This window comes from Periophthalmus magnuspinnatus, chromosome 5 (genome assembly GCF_009829125.3).
Source record: "Periophthalmus magnuspinnatus isolate fPerMag1 chromosome 5, fPerMag1.2.pri, whole genome shotgun sequence".
NCBI classification, from domain to species: domain Eukaryota; kingdom Metazoa; phylum Chordata; class Actinopteri; order Gobiiformes; family Gobiidae; genus Periophthalmus; species Periophthalmus magnuspinnatus.
Window position 1 is genome coordinate 32194675 of NC_047130.1, and position 18880 is coordinate 32213554.

The window sequence follows — 18880 nt, forward strand, 5'->3', positions numbered from 1 at the left end:
TAAAATCTCCAATTAATTAGTTTCCAAACATGTTTAATAGCACTCTCGGTGCATCATAAGAGATTTCCTGCACAAGCAGAAGCAGTGGAGAAGAACATTTAATTTTGTGTGTGACTGCAAACCCATTCAGTGGTCAGATTTCCACCTTAACTCATAAAACATTAAGGAGTCCTAATACATTTCCTGATAGCCAAACAAAAGGTGGTGGTGTAATGATTCATATCAGATGTGAACACTGAAGCTTAGTGTCATTAATGAACTTATGTTTCAATGCCAAAGTGTTGTCTTCTGCTCTTATCTTGGTGTTTGATTTTCTCTGTTCTTCATGATGACCGTCTGAGTACTCTGCAGTGTAAAACACAGGGAAAGGCATCACCTCTGTGTCGTGTATGTGATGTTGTGCTGATCAAACAGCTGTGTGTCATTGAACTCCTGAGCTCCCACTGTTTGTAAAGTTCATACAGTGAGACCACAGAGATAAAGTTTTTGCTTTAAGTTGTTGTGTGGTATTTTTCTAAATTTATGACATTTCTTACCTGAATGATGTGCCTAGTTTTCAGTTTATCTGGGTTTGTGACACAAATGCTATTTCTTGCAGTTCAGTTTGTTATTATCCATTAACAACATTCATGTAAATTTGATATTTTTCCACAAATTTCACATTTATTGACCTGCATCAGTGCTTTTGACTTTGACGTAAATAATACTGTATTCAGAAAATGTACTGACTTCAACAACAGTTGAGAACCATTAAGAAGTGTGTATGTATGCAGCTCCCTGCACTGCTGGCACAGGCCTTATGTTTTGACAGTGTAGCCTGTCTCAGTCACTGCTCTCATATTCAACATCAGTCATCAAACATTTTCATACTGCCACAGGAGACACAAGGACCAGGTAACAATGGCTTTCTTCCCAGGAGGTCACTTTCGACCCTTTTCATCACAAGTGCAATCTGTTGTATCACTTGTATTGATATTCTAACCGTCTAGCTGCTATTTAGAACCACCACATTATACTTTATAAAGTCTCAAAAGAATGGCAGATAATGTTTTATTGTCTGTTGCTTGTTTTACATGACTTTTTATGAAGAAATCTGAAAATAAAACCTTAACCTTAAATTCTCTCATTACATACATGAGTAAAACATTTTATTATCTTACTCCCATTCAAAGGCATTTAAAAGACAAATCCAAAAATAGGTTTAAAAACAGACTAGACAAAGTGTCATAACTACATCTACTGAAATCTTACTCCAAGAGTAGGACCAGCTTAGTACTCTGTCTGTATACACATATGGGGGCATGCACAGACGAGATACACGCACACAGTCTCACAATGGCCGAAACAGAGGCTCCTCTTCCTCTGTCCTCACTTGGGACTTCGGCCATCACCAGCTGGCAAAAGTGTATTCACTCTGCCTGGGAGCTCAAGCCACCATTTTGTAAAAAAGGTCCATGTCCTTTTATAAAAACTACATCTGCAGAAGTCTTTTAGCTTCTATGAATTCAAAGCTCATGTCCGCCCTTTGAATGTGTTCATGCAGGTGTAGCTCCCAGTAAACTTGTGGATTTCTTCAAGTGCTATTTGTGGCATGAAACTGAAAACCAAAGAAAGATGCAGTGAAAAACATGAAATAACAATGCATCCAATTATGTTTCTTTTGTTAAACCAATTATTAACATTTGGGTATTTGAATATACTTTCTAGCTATTATAGTTCTTACCTTTTAAGAGCAACAAGAGCATGCATTGTCCAGGGCAGGTAGAGGAAGGCCTTGTCCACTCTGACTGCATCCACGGTCTTCTGTGCCACTACTTCAGGTTTTAGAGGTGGAAACAGCTGAGGAAACCTATAAGAAAAAGTAATATTTTAAATGTATACCAAACAAATGTCAAAAATGGCTGCTAAAATGCTGCTGGTGCCTGTGCCATGTGAAATACCACAGAGGCCAGTAAGTTAGGGCAGGCACATAAAATTCCCATTATGTAACATTAAGTTGTCTTGTCTAAATTAAATTATAAACATAGTACATATAAACAAGTTCCTCATGCAGAACTTTTAAAATGTCTTGTGTCAGTACCACTTTAATAACTACTCTTTAGCCTTAATAAAGCATGAACAAAGACTTTATTCAAAATGTACAAATACTTCAGGCATGTCCAAACTATGGCCTGGAGACCAAATGCGGCCCACAGTCCAATTTTTCTTGGCCCTCAGGCTTCCAGGTGGATTGGCCCCATAATATCTTAAGCAGTACTTTTGCAAGTTTTTGGAAATCTATTTTGATAAAGCTAATATCAAACATGCAGTGTGCATTGAGGATATAAACCTGAATAAAGTGTCTGTTGGTGCCGTCTAACCTGTTACAAATACACGTATTTGAATTTCTCCCTGTAATCACCACCAGTCTATGGCCATCAACTGGTCCACAGCTACGCCTCTGTTTGATATGCAGCTCTTGATAAAAAAAGGTTTGGACAACCCTGAAATAGTGTAGTAAGAACACAGGCTTAGTAACTAAATTAAGGGTTGAGAGTTAGGTTACCCATTGTTGGTGCTTTATTAAGGCAAGTTAAAGTGCAGTAATTATAGTAAGTGTTACCTTTGTGTGGTTCTTACCTGACTCTCATTCCCTGGAACATCTCAGTGTTGGTGTGGAATGGGAGCACTGTTGTACAGCCAACCCCAGGACAATCCAGCAGGCCCAGAGTCAGGCTCTCCATGAAAGCCAGGGAGGAGGCCTTGGACGTGCAATAGTCTATGGCCCCAGGGATCGGAGACTGAGACAGGATGGAGTTTATGCATACCACATGACCGTGCTGCAGCTCCAGCATTCGAGGTAGAAAGGCTTTTGTGGTCTGTAATGCAGAGACATAAAAGGTGAATAAGGTGGAACAAAGGAGGGACAATATCCAGTGTGATTTCCATTTCTTTTAAGTGATAATTGCATTTCCGTCTCGGTTTGACAGTTTTTTCCATCTTCCTTCAAAGTAAAAATGGCCTTGTACATTCTGATATTTCAAAAGCCAGAGCACTTTTGGAAATACCCCAGTAAATGTGCCATAATGGAATCAATCTAACAGCTAGGACTGTGTGAGACTATAATCATCAGTATAAAATTCCCCCAGTGGATATATGTTAAAAGCAATGAGGTTCAACCAACACTGACACTGTTTCTATCATACAAGTTCAAAGGGATGGAACATATAAAGTCATAGTTATATAACGTATCAATGAACCACAACTTCTATTACAATGATAGGATGTATTACTAAATGTTAAAGGAACAGCATTCAATCTGATCTTACCCAGAACTGCCCCAAAGTATTGATGTGTTGAGATTTCAGAAGAGCATCATCATCACAGTCCATCAGGCTTTTACCATGGACTACTGCAGCATTATTCACCAGTATTGTTACATCTCCAACCTATTTTTCCACAAAGAAAAAAAAAAAATCAATATACTACTATAGGGATCATGACTTTTCCATCTTGCCTGCATACAACAGGACAGCAAAAAGCACTGTTCGTTCAAAAGTGTAATATTTCTACCAGATGGAAGACTGCTCAGCTCAGCCAATACACATCAGACAAAAAGGCAACATGGGGACATACTTTATGATGTGTTCTGCTGAGAAGTTGACATTTTCGCTTTTCACAAAGCACACAAAAATATGCAGCGCCGGTTGAAATGTACCTTTTCTCGGACCACTTTGGCTTGCTTGTACACCTCCTCCCGATTGGCCACGTCGCAGATAAAGTAGTGGCACTCTGTTCCCATCAGTGAGATTTCCTCTGCTGTTTCTTTCAGACACTTCTCAGTTCTACCCCACAGGATTACCTACAGGAAGAAAAAAAACATTGATTTAGATGTAAATTTTACAAAAAACAACAAAATATTTATAAATTAAAGAAAAAACTAAGCCGGTAGCACAATTTTAAAGTATTACCAAAAGTATAATTTATAAGATATATACAATTAAATACAATATTTGATATGTACATTTTTTATAGCAAAAGACAAAATTAAAATCTGTCAACTGGACAAATCATTGTAGGAGTGAAGACGTTTCGCTGCTCATCCAAGCTGCATCTTTAGTTCAGAACTAGACAGAACTGCTAGACAAAAATGTACATATAAAATTGTATACATCTTATAAATTATGCTGTTGGTAATACTCACTGCTATGGATCAGATGTGGACAACTGAGGGATTACACATACTTTTTTTATATTATTGTATTTATATATATAAAATGTATATTATTATGTGTATTTAAATATATATATATATATATATATATATATATATATATATATATACACACACACACACACACACACACATTTTTTTTTATATTGTGAAGCTCCAGTTTTAATATTTTCGCTTGCACATCAAAATAATGAAAAGCATTATTTCATTATTTGAGATCTTATTTGAGGTCTTTCAGATAACAGAGAGTTCTTCGGAAACCCATCAGCAAATAGTTTTTTGAACAAGATTAAAGGATTTGGGGGGTTCCTCTGTGAATGAATTGTCTCTTGATCCAACCAGAGCCTACATGAAACCCTGTCATTTGAGCAGGGAACACGAGGGTGCATAGAGGTGGGGGACTAGCGATTGGGCAATTAGATCTGTCAGTCTTCGGGGTCAGCGAAAGGTAATGAAATCAGGGGGTGAGCGAGCCCTCCTCATCGCTCCAACACAAATTCTCCTGCAGATTACACGGCCTGTTGGGCAGATGAGCCCCGCCGTCTGTGATGAAAAGACAGTGTGTGCGAAGAGCAGAGGAGACGCCAGTATGGGATTTGGCCCCAAGCCCATGACCAAGGTTAATATTTGAGCCAAAGTCTGCTGGAAAGTGATCTCGTGTATATGACAGTCAGACACAGGCTGTGAGCATGTGCCGTCCACACAAAGCAGATCAGGCCTGTGTTACCCAATGGAGCGTCATGTCATTGCAGTGTGGTCAAATCTGAACTCGAAAACAGCTACAAACACATGGATAAGTCTTTAACATACCCAGAAAACAGGTTTGTTACTATGACTTTAAACACCTATGGTATCAAGGTTTATGCTAAGAATTTGACTGCAAATGTATGAGTAGGAATTGCTATATCCAACATGTCATTTGTTACTATGCCTGCCAACTGTCGCTTCCATTAGATCTGACTGCTCCATTTGATCCCATACTTACATACATACTTACATACATACATATATACATACTTTGGAAGAGTGGCAATTTTACACACACTAGACACATATATTTTACAGTTTAATAAATACACTAAACTAAAGTGTGTCAGCTGTAACGGCTTAGCATATCCACCTTGATGGAAAGTGTTGCCTATCATGCAGAACCTGGGGCTCTGGGCTGCTCTCCCTCTGTGAAAGCCTCTTGTTTGATTTGCGTTTGATTGGCTTTTCTGTTTGCCTCATTTGCAAAGCCATTTGAGTAATCAGCCAGGGGGAGACAGCTCCTGATAAATAACTCAGAGCTTTAATGGGATTTGAGCCTTACAAACAAAGCTGACAGCCCTCATTTTAAAAGGGAGCCCTCAAACTGTGCACTCCTGCTAATGTTATTTAATTCATTAAGGCACAACACACAAGGTCCTGAGAACAAACAAGCACCGGCCAAATTGCAATCTAAATAAAGACAGTGAGAAAACACTTTTGATTGACTACTGTGGTCTATGCTTGTGGTCCATGTTTGTTATGTAAGATAAAGCAGATGCCATAATGCCAACACCTTTAGTAAGGGGAAAAGTAGGAGCAGCAATGGTTATCACTTGTGACAATAAACAATCTTAGACAGTAACATCTCAAAAGGTGCGGGCAGGAGCCAGGTTCTGATGATACTTGGTAATAGTACTATTTTCATGTGAAATATTTCAAAGAAAAATAGCAAAAAAAAAAAAAGTTGCCTGCCTAAAACCCTAGTATCCTCACATAATAATAAATTACTGCATATTACAATAGTGATTTGGGATTGCATGCTCTATGGCACATCAATATGATGAGCTGAAAATAAGTGGTTGTTATATGCCACCCTATACCCAAGTAGGTGTACCTGTACATGTACAATTCCCATAGCTGAGTTCCTGTGATACTCTATCTGTCCTTCTGAATGTATGGGTGGGTATAGGCCCTCCTTTTCACACCCATTGTATGAGAACACACACACACACACATACATACACATACACACACACACACACGCCGACACACCCACACACACACACACCCACACACACACTGGGGGCAGCGGGAGTTCAGGAGGCAGTCGCCTGCTGCTGTCTAATTACTGCGGAGACAGCAAGGTCAGCTGCAGGGCAAGACCCAGCTGGGAACGGTGTGCTTCCCGCCTCCACCACAACACATCCACATGGACACAATGAGTTCATCACTATGAGGAGTTTCACTATTAACCTAATCAAACTTTTCAGCTCGCCGATTAAAGTTGTCAATATATTTTAATGAAGACAATACCATTTGTGCCAACGTTTGACTCTGGACCGAAGAATATAATCCCAATAGCATTATTTTAGCAACTTATGATCATGAGAGTGTCTGTCCATAGCTTTTTCTTTTTATGATTGAAAATAGGGCTAAAAGATTTGGGAAGATATCCAATTGTCATGTGTGATTAGATTTACGTTTTAATATTAAGAATCTGTTCAAGTTCACATTTTCACATTCAAACAAATGCAAGAATCACTTTTCGCTACATGTTTGCTAGTTTTATGCAGAAAAAGCCATTTTGTTATTTGTGGTCTTAGTTTGCGATTTGCTTATTCTGTCCATTCAAACTGTGATTTAATTTATATTGCAATTAATCTTCCAGCCAATCATCGGGCTCCGAGCATGCAGTGATTATGTTAATTAAAGCTCTTCTTAAATGAATGTACCCCCCAAAGAACCACATTTGGGTCTTGGGAATGTGACAAAGAGTGCACCAGCTTGTGACCCAGTGAGGCTGGATTTTAGTGATCCGGTTTATTGTCCTGTGACTATTCTCCTCTCAAAGGAACCTGGATTCTCTGGCTGTGGCATTCTTTCCTCAGACCTGTCATCCCTCTCACACCGTAAAATCTCTAAAGCCCCAGAGCAGAAAGGAAAGAGGAAACACCAGCTGCCAATCACAAAGAGGCTCGAACCGGGGTTAGCACAAGTTCATAGAGGTTAGCCACTATTCATAATAACCGTCCTATTTCCTTCCTATAGCATTTCTTCAGGCGGGGAGTAATTGTTATACACATTAGTGCAGGTGTTGTTTTCAAAGCTTTCACACCTTGATAATGCTCAACAATAGAGGTGCTGAAAAGCGTAGTGACATCCTTTGTTGTGCAGCTGCAAACTAGAGCTTTTAAAAGCCACTGGTTTCTGCTTGCCCCATTCCCTCAAGGAGAGAACTGAAAAGGACCAGTTAGTGTTTCATTCAACTCAGCCATTTTTTCAAGCTGCTAAAATTGCGTCTTGAAGTGAAGATGTGAGAAGCCCCATTTCACACATGCAAGTGGAACCGAGTTGTTTCATGACATGAGAACAAATTGTCATTAACCATTTTCTTGCATGCGTAATAAATGAATTTTATCACACATATAGGCAAATGCTATTAACATCTAAAAGAATACTATTGCATTCTTAAAGCGTGAGCAGGTTTATGCTACCACTGTATCACCACACAGAGAAAAAAAATAACAGGAAACAGGTGACCCACAGCAAGCATCAATGTAATGTAACCACTTGAGCTTTGAAAAAACATCCAAGAGACAAGTCCTTGTTAGTGAGTGAGGGATGACAGAGGGAAGGTGGATGGGTGGGGGTGGGGTGCACTGTTTACACTGGAGGGGTGCATGTGCTGGGAAGGCACCTCTGAATCAACAAACTTATGTTTATTAAATTACATAATGATCAAAATGCCCAAAAATGCTCGAGTGAAAAGTCACACATCCTTATTGTGTAATGACTTTTCCATTCAGAGGTTACCACACTAGCTAGGGCTGTATTTGACTTAATGCATGCACTGTGCATAGAATCATCAACTAACAGGAGCACCAAAGAAACTCTCAAAGATATTTAGTATTTCTAGGATCAAACCATGTATCTGACCCAAACTGTACTAAGAGACTATAAGGTCTCAGAAGCAACAGTTTATACTAGCCACTAGAAAGCTGCTAGTAAATAATATATATTTGTCCATAATAAGGTAGAATTCACTCCACCATATTAATGCTTTTTCTCTTGTATTCCATATAAATCCTTACATCCACAAGAAATAATTAGTCTAAGAAACAATCAGTCGACTAAACTCCACAGAGCCTAAACAGCAACACACATCAATATATTCAACAATCAATGGAACACAATCTGTCTTCAAGACAACACCTTTCCATTTATCTCGGCTGAAGACTGACACAAAGAGTACACAGAACCATAGCCCTCTGTGACTAGACTGTAACAATTATACAAACTGTCAGGGTGCTTAATGTCATAAAAATATGTTATACAGGTTATAGATTACCTCTCCATGGAATAGGCAAATTAATTCACTGCTGCTTCACACTCTAACTATGATGAAGTAAACTAAAAAATGCACACTCCTCTTCTAAGCCTTTGTTTTCTGCACACTCCATAAATCCCCACATGCCCGCTTCAAAACACAACCTAATCTGGATTTTATTAAAAGCATTACAGTCTTTTGTTGTTATGTTGCGATGTCTTGGCATTGCTTAACCTGCTCAAAAATGTTGCCTCAAATCCCAATAAAGTAGCAGCAGGTTGTGCAAGCCATATCCCAACTCTTTTCCAGCAACATTTACTCCTTCATCCCATGCCAGAGCTAACCATAACAACAGTTTAGCCATGCCAATCATCCTAGAATGAGCATGAACCAGTGCACAATGTCAGGGGAGAACTGCCCTTATAATCACATCAATCAGCTCCAAAGGCTGTGCAGGCTGCCCTCTTCTTGACCTGCTGTTGTGCAATGCTCCCAGCTCAAATTGAGGCCAGAGCCCGCAGTCCCTCTGGAGCAACTAAGGGCTACTTGGAGGTCATGATCTCTTGCTTTCATACAAGCCCTGCGACAATACACTTGGGGCGAATAGTGGTAAAGTAGTGACTGCAAAGGTTGTACCTGGAGAAACAAGGACAGGGGGAGGGGCAGACAGAAACAGCAGTCTAAGTGCTGACATGTCCCAATGTATGCAGTCAAACTAGTCTCTTAAAACTCTGTCAATATTTAGGGAGTTTGGGCAGTGAAATCTAACTTCAAGGCTACGTTTATTACAAGGTTCAGAGACATTAACAAAGTTCATCCCCATTTTACAAGTCATTATAACATGTTTTATGTTAAAGATGCATTACGTAATTCTCCATGAGTTGTATCACAGTTGCACTTAGAACTGACAGATATGACAAGGCATGCTGTGCATAATTTGCTCAATGGAATTACACCATCTGAATTCATATAATGTGCATTATATATTCATTACAATCAAAGTTTCAAACAAGACGACTCTTTACTAGATTAAATCATCCAGAATGTCAAATAAAAGTTTATTTTGTTAAATTAAACGGGCGAAAAGCATGGCACATATTTTCTTTATTTAAGCACAACCCAGAAAGGTTAACTCTAGTGTCAGGCAACGCACTTGACACTATAGAGGCTATTGTTCATGTCAATAGTTAATAAGCAGTGTCAAAAGTAGCCAAGCCTTACCTTTGACCCTACTATAACTCTCTTAGATAAAGTGCCTATCGACACTATAAGAGCAAGCTGCCATTCTGGTTTGCAAAGTTGTGCTTTTTGCATTACATTAGTCTACAGTGAATGTCATTCTAACACTAACCTTCTTGGCGCCCTGTTTGGCGAACTCCGTGGCCAGGTGACGGCCGATGCCTCGTCCTCCTCCGGTGATCAGCACTACCTCCGCGTTCAGGTCCTTCCTTCTACGGGACAACAGCGGGGACACGCTGGCTCTCAAGACGTGATACAGTATCTGGATAGGGAAGAGCAACATGCGACACGCACTTATCAAATCCATGTCGCCAAGTGTCTTAATTGCGCAGATGATGATTAATATTTCAAACAATCGGAAAAGTCGCGCATGGATAAAAAACGCAGTTTTTTGTAATCCAAACGAGAGACAGTCGAGCTTGACAGTCACATTTACAAATGAGTGAGATCAGTCATTACGCATGTCAACCAATGGCAGAGGTGGAAAAGGTACAAGTCCAGTGTATGCTCCGGAGTGCAGCTGTGCGCTCTTCAAACCGCTTTGCTTTGCTTTGCTTGTGTTGTGATCCTCTCGTGGCTTTTATACGCGGGCGCCGTGGCCGTGCTCGACAACCTCCACCTCTGAAAGCCCTGACGCGCCCTGGAGACAGCTTTGTAAGGGCAATAATCCTGATTGACATGTTGAGTGGGGATGAATATTTGCTTTTTTATTGCCCCGGTGCCCCGTGTCTGCCCACACTGGCTGCGTCCTCGCGCCTTCCCCGCCCCCTTTCAGGCGTCTCCACAGAGCTCAAACTGTGGCTCAGGCCCCCCAGTGGTCACAACTCTGGATCTGCACTGTTGGAGTTTAGTGCCGCTTAGAAAAGTTTTAATGTGATTAGTCTGATGAAATCTTTGCAAATGGTCGTTCATTATCATTCAAACAAACAAGATGGCTTATCTGACTAATGGTCACTTAATTATAATCAGGTGTTGTGTAAATGGATGCAGGAGAAGGTATTCAACAATGGACATGCATAGTTAATTGAGGAAAGTCGGGGCCATTTACGTTATAAGCTTTTGATGTAAATGGACGTACTTGACAGCAATCAAACTGATGTTGCATCTACAGTCTGACTCCTCTGGTCAATCTGAATATCAAAACGACTAGAACACAATAGACTAAAATAATCCTATACTCCCAGTAAAAACATTACAAAAAGAGACCACAAAATGACTGGTTTTAATTTACATTGGTAAGAATTACGAATGTTAATGTCAGCTCAAGTCAGTTTCCATGGAAAACCAAACTTGAGCTATCACTGCCATCTACAGATCAACTGTGAAAGTTCAGACACTTGAATCAGCTCAGTCTGATCTAATCTGAACAAACAGCACAAAAATGAAACCTTGATCCTTTTTTTTCCCACTCAACATAAACTGCATCATGACAAATAAAAAAAATAAAAAATGTTTTCAAGTTATACAAGTATGTAGTTGATTGATAAGTTTATTTATTTACTAGTTTTTGAAATTATTGACAAGAATAAAAATAGCACAACTTTGAATGCCATATAAAATGTCTTCTTTTGCAGGCCTACACGATATATCTGAATCACATAAAACTAGGTCACATAAAACATAAACATTAAAGTTTTGCATCAAATACAGTCAAAGCATGTTTCCCCTAAAACCCCTCTTTATCAAAACATGTGTATTTATGTTTACACAAGGAGATTACCCTTAAGCCCAAAACTATGCAATATGTTATTAAGTAAAGTGAAGGTGACTCTGTGGCGTTGTTGAAGTGGGTGGGGTGTGGAGAGCTGGGAGCAGGTAAATCACACATTTAGCCCTAATTGCTCCTTTAGCAGAACAGCCATGGACATCGGCATTGCTATTTTAATAATTGGCTGTGCAGCTCTCGTGGCTGCCTTCCTCCTCCTGGTAATTGGCCTGGTGTACTCAGAGCTGATGAATTCTCACATTCCTCCTGGGGTTGAGAACACAGGCAAACTGCACGCGGTTCACATCCTATTTGTGGGTATGGCAATTGTGGTAAGTTGTCCAACATCTGTACAATTCAGTGTTTTTATCATGTTGTCTTGTTTTTGCATATACTTTTTATGTGAGTTGTTTGAAAGTATGAAGCTGCAGTGTTTGGAGCAACAGACAGTTTTTGAAGCCAGGCACACCCAGTGATTTGTTAGATTATCTTCTGCATCTGAAAAAAATATAGACTCTATGCTACATTTTTAAATATTTCATTTTGTTCACTCCTTTAATTTCTGTACCCAAACCCTTTTTGAATACGTAGCTGTTTTATTTGCCCTCTGTAGCTGCTGATAATATTCAGATCAGAGGCATTTCAGATAAGAAATCAGGACTCACCAAAGCAAGGTTACCTGTTGTTCTCTTTTGATGTTGCCATGGTAAATCCACTTTCTAAGGAAAATGAATAACCTTCCTTTTTACTTAACACAGTGAGAACACATTCTATTTCAACAGCTTATGCATTCTATAGGTGTATGTGTGCTTAAGGCTATGTGTCAGATCATCCTTTAGTGAGCTCTCGTGCAGACATTTGAAGCCCTTGATGCACTTGTTCCTATATTTTCATGTATCTTTTTTCTACAGACTTGGCCAAAGGGGAATTATTCACAGTGTATCATAGTTCAGTTCCGTGGTTGGATGTCAAATACAAGTTTATGAGAAAGAGTATTGTAAACAGGAACAAACAGGCAGCATACACAGGAATGCATTTAGAGTGAAAGCCATGTAGGTCACAGTTTTATTTATCTGCTTTATTTTCCTTAATGTGTGCTATGTGTCTTTTCATGTGAGGGGTCTGTTGGACCTGCTTTTTTTCTATTGTTTTTCTTGTAATTTTCCACAGCATGTCATTAAACTGCATTTGTTCAGTTATAGGTGTTTTTATTGCTTAAAATACAATGAGAAACATGCATTTTTACTCAAGCAGGGTCACCTCTCCACAGATATCACCTGTAATTGTCATTTCACCTGCTTGTCTCCATGGAGATATATAAATCTAGTGCCATATTGTAGAAGGTTTCAGGCATAACATTAACATTTCCACAGAGATAAGCAGATAGGGGACCCTCCACCAGAAAAGTATGTAATGACAGTATTTTATTTTCAACAAGCCCCTTTCCTTTTTATTGCTCCTTCTAGGGACGGATCTTGCACCGCCTGGGTATCTGTCATCAGGTCACCTTCATCCGTTGGTTTGTCTCATGTTTTCTGACCCGCACAAATCCGTCTCCCCCCGGTCTAAGGATAAAGGACCTCATTTTCTCTGCTGCTCCTGTTCGAATCTACGAACCCACCACAGTCTGTGATGGTTTAAGAAGAGGGCTGGTGTATTTCCATGGAGGAGGATGGATCTTGGGGAGTATAGGTGAGCACGTCCAGTACAGATTATTATAATATCCTTGGCGTGCTGTGCACTCTGGCAAAGTAATTAGTGATCCTGCCATTTTGAGAGCACTGGTGCATGAAGTGGAGTCTGCGTGTTTTTTCCATTGTCCCAATAAATCAAAAATTGTTCAAGTAGAATATAAACGCCCATTACATAAAAGTCAAAGAGTCTGTGATTGCATGCTTTTCTGTCCTCTCCAGATTCTGTTGATGAAGTCTGCCGCTACATTGCTCTAAAATCCAGCACCACTGTAGTTTCAGTTGGGTATGTCAGTTCTATTAAACATGAATGAATGAAAGTCACAGTGCCATATGGTTGCTAATCCACTTTAATGTACCATATTGAGCATGTTTACCCACTCACCTCTTCCCAGGTACCGATTAGCCCCTGAGCACAAGTACCCCTCTCAGCTGAATGAATGTGAGGATGCCACCCGTCACTTCCTGTCTGTGGCCGTGGAAGATTTTGGCGTAGACCCTAGCAGAGTAGCAGTCGGGGGGGACAGCACTGGGGCAAACCTGGCTGCAGCACTCTGCCAGCGCTTGGCAAAACAGGACAATGGGCATGTGGTGCTCCCGTGTGCCCAAGTCTTGGTCTACCCAGTGTTGCAGATGGCAGATTTCAACTTGCCCTCGTACCAGCAAAATCACGCTGTGCCCATATTGTACCGCGCCCGGATGCCTTTCTACTTCCTGCAATATATCAATGGACTCAATGGAGACCCTTCACTGGGCCAAGATCTGTTGGATGGGTACCATGTCCCCAATGAACTTAAACCACGCTACACGACCTGGCTGTCTCCAAGCAACTTACCACAAGAGTGCCTATCCAGGGGTTATGTTGAGCCACCAAAGGCAGAGTATGATGGAGCGCTGTACCACACCATCAAAGAGGGCCTGGAACATGAGGTCTCACCGCTATTGGCTGAAGATGATGTCATTGAGAAAGCCCCGCCCACATTCATTCTCACCTGTGAATATGATGTAGTGAGGGATGATGGGATACTTTTTAGGAAGAGGCTGTTGGACTTGAACAAAGAGGTGACCTGGAAGCACATGGCTAATGGTTTTCATGGAATGATTAACTTTTATAATCATGGCTGGCTAAGCTTCCCAGCAGCCACACATGTTCTAGATCTCACTGTGGATTTTCTAGTAACGCTGTAATGAATTATAGACAACGGCTGTTACCTTAATCTATTATCTATCTATAATAAAATAATCCAAACCAAAAGACTCTGTCACCCTGTTCTTTGCAACTGGCATTCCAACATGAAAAAATACTTTTAATTTGAATTTTACCATTAATATGAATATAACTGTCTGTACAGAAATTAAACATTTGTGCAGGTAACAAGTATAAGTAGTAAGGTACTGTACTGGATTTTTTAGGTATTTGTACTTTACCTAAGTACATTTTACAGTGGATAGTTTTTACTTTTACTTCAGTACATTTGAGAGCAGTATCAGTACTTTCTACTCCACTGCATTTTTTTAACTGGACTGAAAAGTAAAAAGTACTTTCATATAATTTGAGGGGTTATTTTTACCATGTTTGTGGAAACGTCCTGACTAAAGTTTTCAAGTTTGTATAGCTACTGTTGACCAGAATATGTATAATTTTTGAATGAATATTGTTTAACATTCAACACTTTAACAAATGAACAACACTTGTGAGAAATTTGTTTACTTTTCACTCTTAAAGCACATTTTTAAATGGGCACTTAAATACTTTTAAGTGTTTTTTCATGTGATACTTACTTTTACTTGAGTTACTTTTTCCCTCTGTGTCTGTACTTTTACTTAAGTAACAAATCTGAGTACTTCATCCACCTCTGCATCTGTACATTTTAGAAATCCAGTAAATTTAATGATGTTTGAATACTAGATTTACTGTTACATGTCTTTATCACATACATATTCTTTCAAGAGTTTTGCAGGTTTATTATTCATGATTTGCTGTAGTTAAACTATATGCCATGAGTACAGCTTTACAGCCATTAAAAAGAGCAAACCCTTTCACAACATAATAAGCTAAATATTTTAAATCCCAAATATTCCAAAAGTACTGGCTAAAAACCCACATTATCCTCTTCTAAAACATAATCTCCTCGCAGCCTTGGGTTTTGTTTTAATTCAAGGTTAGTATCTTCACCAGTGCTTGTCTTTACCTTTGACTGTTTGTAGTCTCCATAGCAACTCTGGTCTAGTATTTCAATGACATTACGAGCCAGGTGAATGCACAGGTACATGTAATGGCACAGCGTGTTCTGAGGGGCCAGGGATTCCTCAGCCTGGTTTGTTAGACACAGCTACAGTTGGTATGAACCTCACAAGAGCGGCACAGGATAAATGGTCCCAGCCCGGGTGGAGGATAGAGAAAAAATACACAAACAAGGTCCTGTTAGGAAACTGGGCAGAGGAGCGGCAGCAGGTAAGCACTGCAGTTTGTTCAAATAATAAGCCATTTTAATATAAGCTAGATCACAGTTCATGTTCATTTTGAAGAGTTGTATTTTACATTTAAAGGAGACATATTATGCAACTTTTAATCATAGTGTCCCCTTATCATTAGTTTAATCAGAATCTTATTTAGATTGATTCATGCACATTTGATTAATCCCATAGTGTCCTGCAATCGAGGCTTGAGTGCTCAGAAATTGTATTTATTTCAAAAATAAAAATGCATAAATGAACATCCACGGCTTGCGTATGGTGAAATGCTATGCTATACTATGAAGAAGCAGAACATATTGGTTCTGTATTTATAACAGGAATTAATGGTCCCAATACTATTACTAAACCTTTTTAGCTCAATATTGAGGTTTACAATAAAAAAAAAAAGGAAAATATTGATTGCAGAAGAAGTGTGACATACATAGTCAGTTAAATTATCCACTTAATAACTCCACTGCCTGGCCAAAAAAAAAAAAAAAAAGTCACCACCTGGATTTAACTAAGCAAATAGGTTGGAGTTGCTGGAGTTGGTCAGGTCTAGGTTCAGCATCAGTCTGTGCTCAAAGAATGAGGTCAGCTGACACCTGAATATACTGAATGACCAGGTTATTCGATCAGTGGATTTTTTCTTCCCTGATGGCACGGGCATATTCCAAGATGACAATGCCAGGATTCATTGGGCTCAAATTGTGACAGAGTGGTTCAGGAGCATGAGACATCATTTTCACACATGGAGTCCACCACAGAGTCCAGACCTTAACCCCATTGAGAATCTTTGGGATGTGCTGGAGAAGGCTTTGTGCAGCGACCATCATCAATGCAACATCTTGGGGAAAAATAAATGCAACACTGGATGGAATTAAATCTTGTGACATTGTAGAAGCGAAATCAAAACAATGCCACAGTGAATGCGTGCTGTAATCAAAGCTAAAGGCGGTCCAACAGAAGATTAGAATGTGTGACCTTTTTTCTGGCCAGGCAGTGTATAATTGCACAAATGCATATCCTCTTGCTGTTTTGATTTTTTTTTTCCTTTAGACAATTTAAAAATACTATACTGACCACCTCAAAACAACTGCTATGACACCTAACTAATCACAACTGTCAAAGTCAAATCCCCACCCAATACAACTTTGAGAGACTACCCATTTAACAAAACACAGAATCTGAGAGGTCATCTGTTGTCCTCATGGTACTTATTTGGATTATCGTTCAACCTCAAAATCCATTTTAATCATATGATATGTAACAGCCCAAATAAATACGAACATTTTTTGTCTAGAGGCCCAAAACAGACATAGCAGCCCTGGTTGTTTTTAGCATCTCAGTTGGCATTCAAATCTATAGCACAGTAATTATCCGGGCTCGGCTGAGCAGCATCAGCACTGCCTCCTGGTGGGAGCGGCTGGAGGCACAGACTTTACGCATTTACTCTAACCCAGCCACAAGCCACCGCCTCAGGACCACGGAGCAGAAATGAACCCAGAAATACACCAGTTTATCGATCGTGAAATTTGAGTTTTGCTGATCCTTGTACTGGCCTTGTTTTGATTTTAATGTTAATGTTTATTTTGTCCATCATAGTTCAAACGGGAAACACACTTCACAGCGGCCCCCAGCAGCACCAGCCGAGCGGACTACACACCGCACTGGAATGTGAAGGCAGACAGCTCTGAGAGAGGATCTGGCCTACTGAGAACTGAGGTCAACTCTTTAACTGCTCAGTGCTCAACATTATGACATTTAAACCAAAAGAAAAGCAGCCACAGCCTTGGAAGTCAAGGCTTTCTCCACTTCCTTTTGTATAACATTGACTTAAACGTTTAGCTCTATATAGGCTCGTTCGTTGGACTCAAGTCAAGAAAATGTGTGGGCTTAAATCACCTCTCCCGCTAAGTATTGTATGGCACAGTTAGAGCAATTTGCTGATGTAACTTTGTCTGATTAGTAGTCGTGAAAGGGGATAGAGCTTTCATATCTTAATCCTGTAGGGGGCAGCGCACACAGACTAACTTACTGTGTCACTACCTCTGTGTGTTATCTTCCAGGGGCTGCCGGCCAAGCTGCTTTTTGCCCAGCAGGGTTCACCATCCTCTCATGGCTTGGTCACTCACTATGAGGAGAGCTACGGAAGGAAATGCACTAATGCCCTGCCAACGCTGCAGCCCTGTCATCAAAAGAGCTCAACATGGCCGCTTCAGAGGCCAAATACTGGTAATGTCCATGGCACAGCTCACACAAGAGAGATGAAACATGCAAATATCCCATATTAGAGTTGACAATTGTGGCAGATCAGAAAATAACTTGTTGTTTGAAAAAAGTTCTAAATATGAAGTCAGAGTTACTCTTTCGAGTTAATATTTTCAGAAATCCTCACAATTTAGACTCTTTTCATGAAATGATTTGTACTCTAATAAAAGTACAATTACCTGGACATTAAAAAAAAAAAAAATAATGCAAATTTGGTGGCATTGTAGATTTTATGCAAAACTTAGCAATGGAACTGTTGGAGATATTGTTCAATGAAACAGCCATGCACTGGAACATCTGGGTCTTATGCTATGCCGAATAACTAACATTATTTTAAAAGTATCAGGTTGGACAGTGGACCACCAACACGCTCTTTCTTCTGGGTTTGCAATCAATAAAATGTTTTACAAGGCAGTGTGCACTAGTCTGATTTCCTAAAAAACTACTGCTTTTAGGAAGGTAATACCAATAATTACACCAATTACTTGATTTAATTGTGAATTTGATGTTAGTGGGGCAGTGCAAATGGTTACAAATAACTCACAACATCAAGTACTTTTCTCTAACTTCTGACTACAAACTACAGTGATCTTTTTGTTTGTTTTCATGATTCCCTCTCTGCCCGCTCTCTCTGCAGCCTTTCTAAAATACTCAGACTCGCCGCAGTTACAAAGAGCTGGTGTTGACAGGGTGGAATCTCACGTCCCATGGCTGACTGTGTACAGGTCAGCCTACCAGCGGCACCCTCACAGGACCTTCTGCCAGAGCCGCTTTGCCAGGGCCTCATACTGGACATCCAGCCACCTCCACAGAGCGAACAACCTCAACAAAGATCTGGACTTGAGACAGGCACAACTGAGGCAGGTCCCAGATCTGTGAGGCTCCTTCAATCAGCCTAGCATGCATAGGGTCATCACCGGAACATTTGAATTCATTACAGGGGACATAATATGAGCTTTGAACCATGTTTGAGTAATCCTGTATTGTTCTGGATTCAACGCTTGAGT

General features: G+C 40.0%; 3 protein-coding genes across 3 annotated transcripts; 2 read left to right on the plus strand and 1 right to left on the minus strand.

Annotated features, from left to right (window-relative positions):
• Positions 1–1020: 1020 nt before the first annotated feature.
• Positions 1021–10498, minus strand: dhrs3b (dehydrogenase/reductase (SDR family) member 3b). Its single transcript, XM_033966993.2, has 6 exons — positions 9862–10498; positions 3698–3841; positions 3309–3428; positions 2620–2858; positions 1724–1849; positions 1021–1597 (listed from the first exon to the last, which is right to left on the minus strand). The coding sequence occupies exons 1-6, from the start codon at positions 10054–10056 to the stop codon at positions 1513–1515; spliced, it is 909 nt and encodes a 302-aa protein (XP_033822884.1). The 5' UTR covers positions 10057–10498; the 3' UTR covers positions 1021–1512.
• A 1099-nt stretch (positions 10499–11597) lies between these two features.
• Positions 11598–14389, plus strand: aadacl4 (arylacetamide deacetylase-like 4). Its single transcript, XM_033966908.1, has 4 exons — positions 11598–11786; positions 12921–13146; positions 13368–13431; positions 13541–14389. The coding sequence occupies exons 1-4, from the start codon at positions 11610–11612 to the stop codon at positions 14331–14333; spliced, it is 1260 nt and encodes a 419-aa protein (XP_033822799.1). The 5' UTR covers positions 11598–11609; the 3' UTR covers positions 14334–14389.
• A 1100-nt stretch (positions 14390–15489) lies between these two features.
• Positions 15490–18752, plus strand: cfap107 (cilia and flagella associated protein 107). Its single transcript, XM_033967334.1, has 4 exons — positions 15490–15600; positions 17208–17327; positions 17672–17837; positions 18511–18752. The coding sequence occupies exons 1-4, from the start codon at positions 15490–15492 to the stop codon at positions 18750–18752; spliced, it is 639 nt and encodes a 212-aa protein (XP_033823225.1).
• Positions 18753–18880: the final 128 nt, after the last annotated feature.

What these genes read in the sequence shown, in the direction of transcription:
- cfap107 (XM_033967334.1), top strand. Translation starts at nt 15,490, where the DNA reads ATGAACCTCACAAGAGCGGCACAGGATAAATGGTCCCAGCCCGGGTGG. An exon ending in GGGCAGAGGAGCGGCAGCAG is followed by an intron (nt 15,601 to 17,207) that starts GTAAGCACTGCA and finishes TGTCCATCATAG; the next exon opens with TTCAAACGGGAAACACACTT. An exon ending in GCTTCAGAGGCCAAATACTG is followed by an intron (nt 17,838 to 18,510) that starts GTAATGTCCATG and finishes CTCTCTCTGCAG; the next exon opens with CCTTTCTAAAATACTCAGAC.
- aadacl4 (XM_033966908.1), top strand. Translation starts at nt 11,610, where the DNA reads ATGGACATCGGCATTGCTATTTTAATAATTGGCTGTGCAGCTCTCGTG. An exon ending in TTGTGGGTATGGCAATTGTG is followed by an intron (nt 11,787 to 12,920) that starts GTAAGTTGTCCA and finishes TGCTCCTTCTAG; the next exon opens with GGACGGATCTTGCACCGCCT. An exon ending in ATGGATCTTGGGGAGTATAG is followed by an intron (nt 13,147 to 13,367) that starts GTGAGCACGTCC and finishes TGTCCTCTCCAG; the next exon opens with ATTCTGTTGATGAAGTCTGC.
- dhrs3b (XM_033966993.2), bottom strand. Translation starts at nt 10,056, where the DNA reads ATGGATTTGATAAGTGCGTGTCGCATGTTGCTCTTCCCTATCCAGATA. An exon ending in CCAAACAGGGCGCCAAGAAG is followed by an intron (nt 3,842 to 9,861) that starts GTTAGTGTTAGA and finishes TTCTTCCTGTAG; the next exon opens with GTAATCCTGTGGGGTAGAAC. An exon ending in TTCCAGGGAATGAGAGTCAG is followed by an intron (nt 1,850 to 2,619) that starts GTAAGAACCACA and finishes TTTTTCTTATAG; the next exon opens with GTTTCCTCAGCTGTTTCCAC.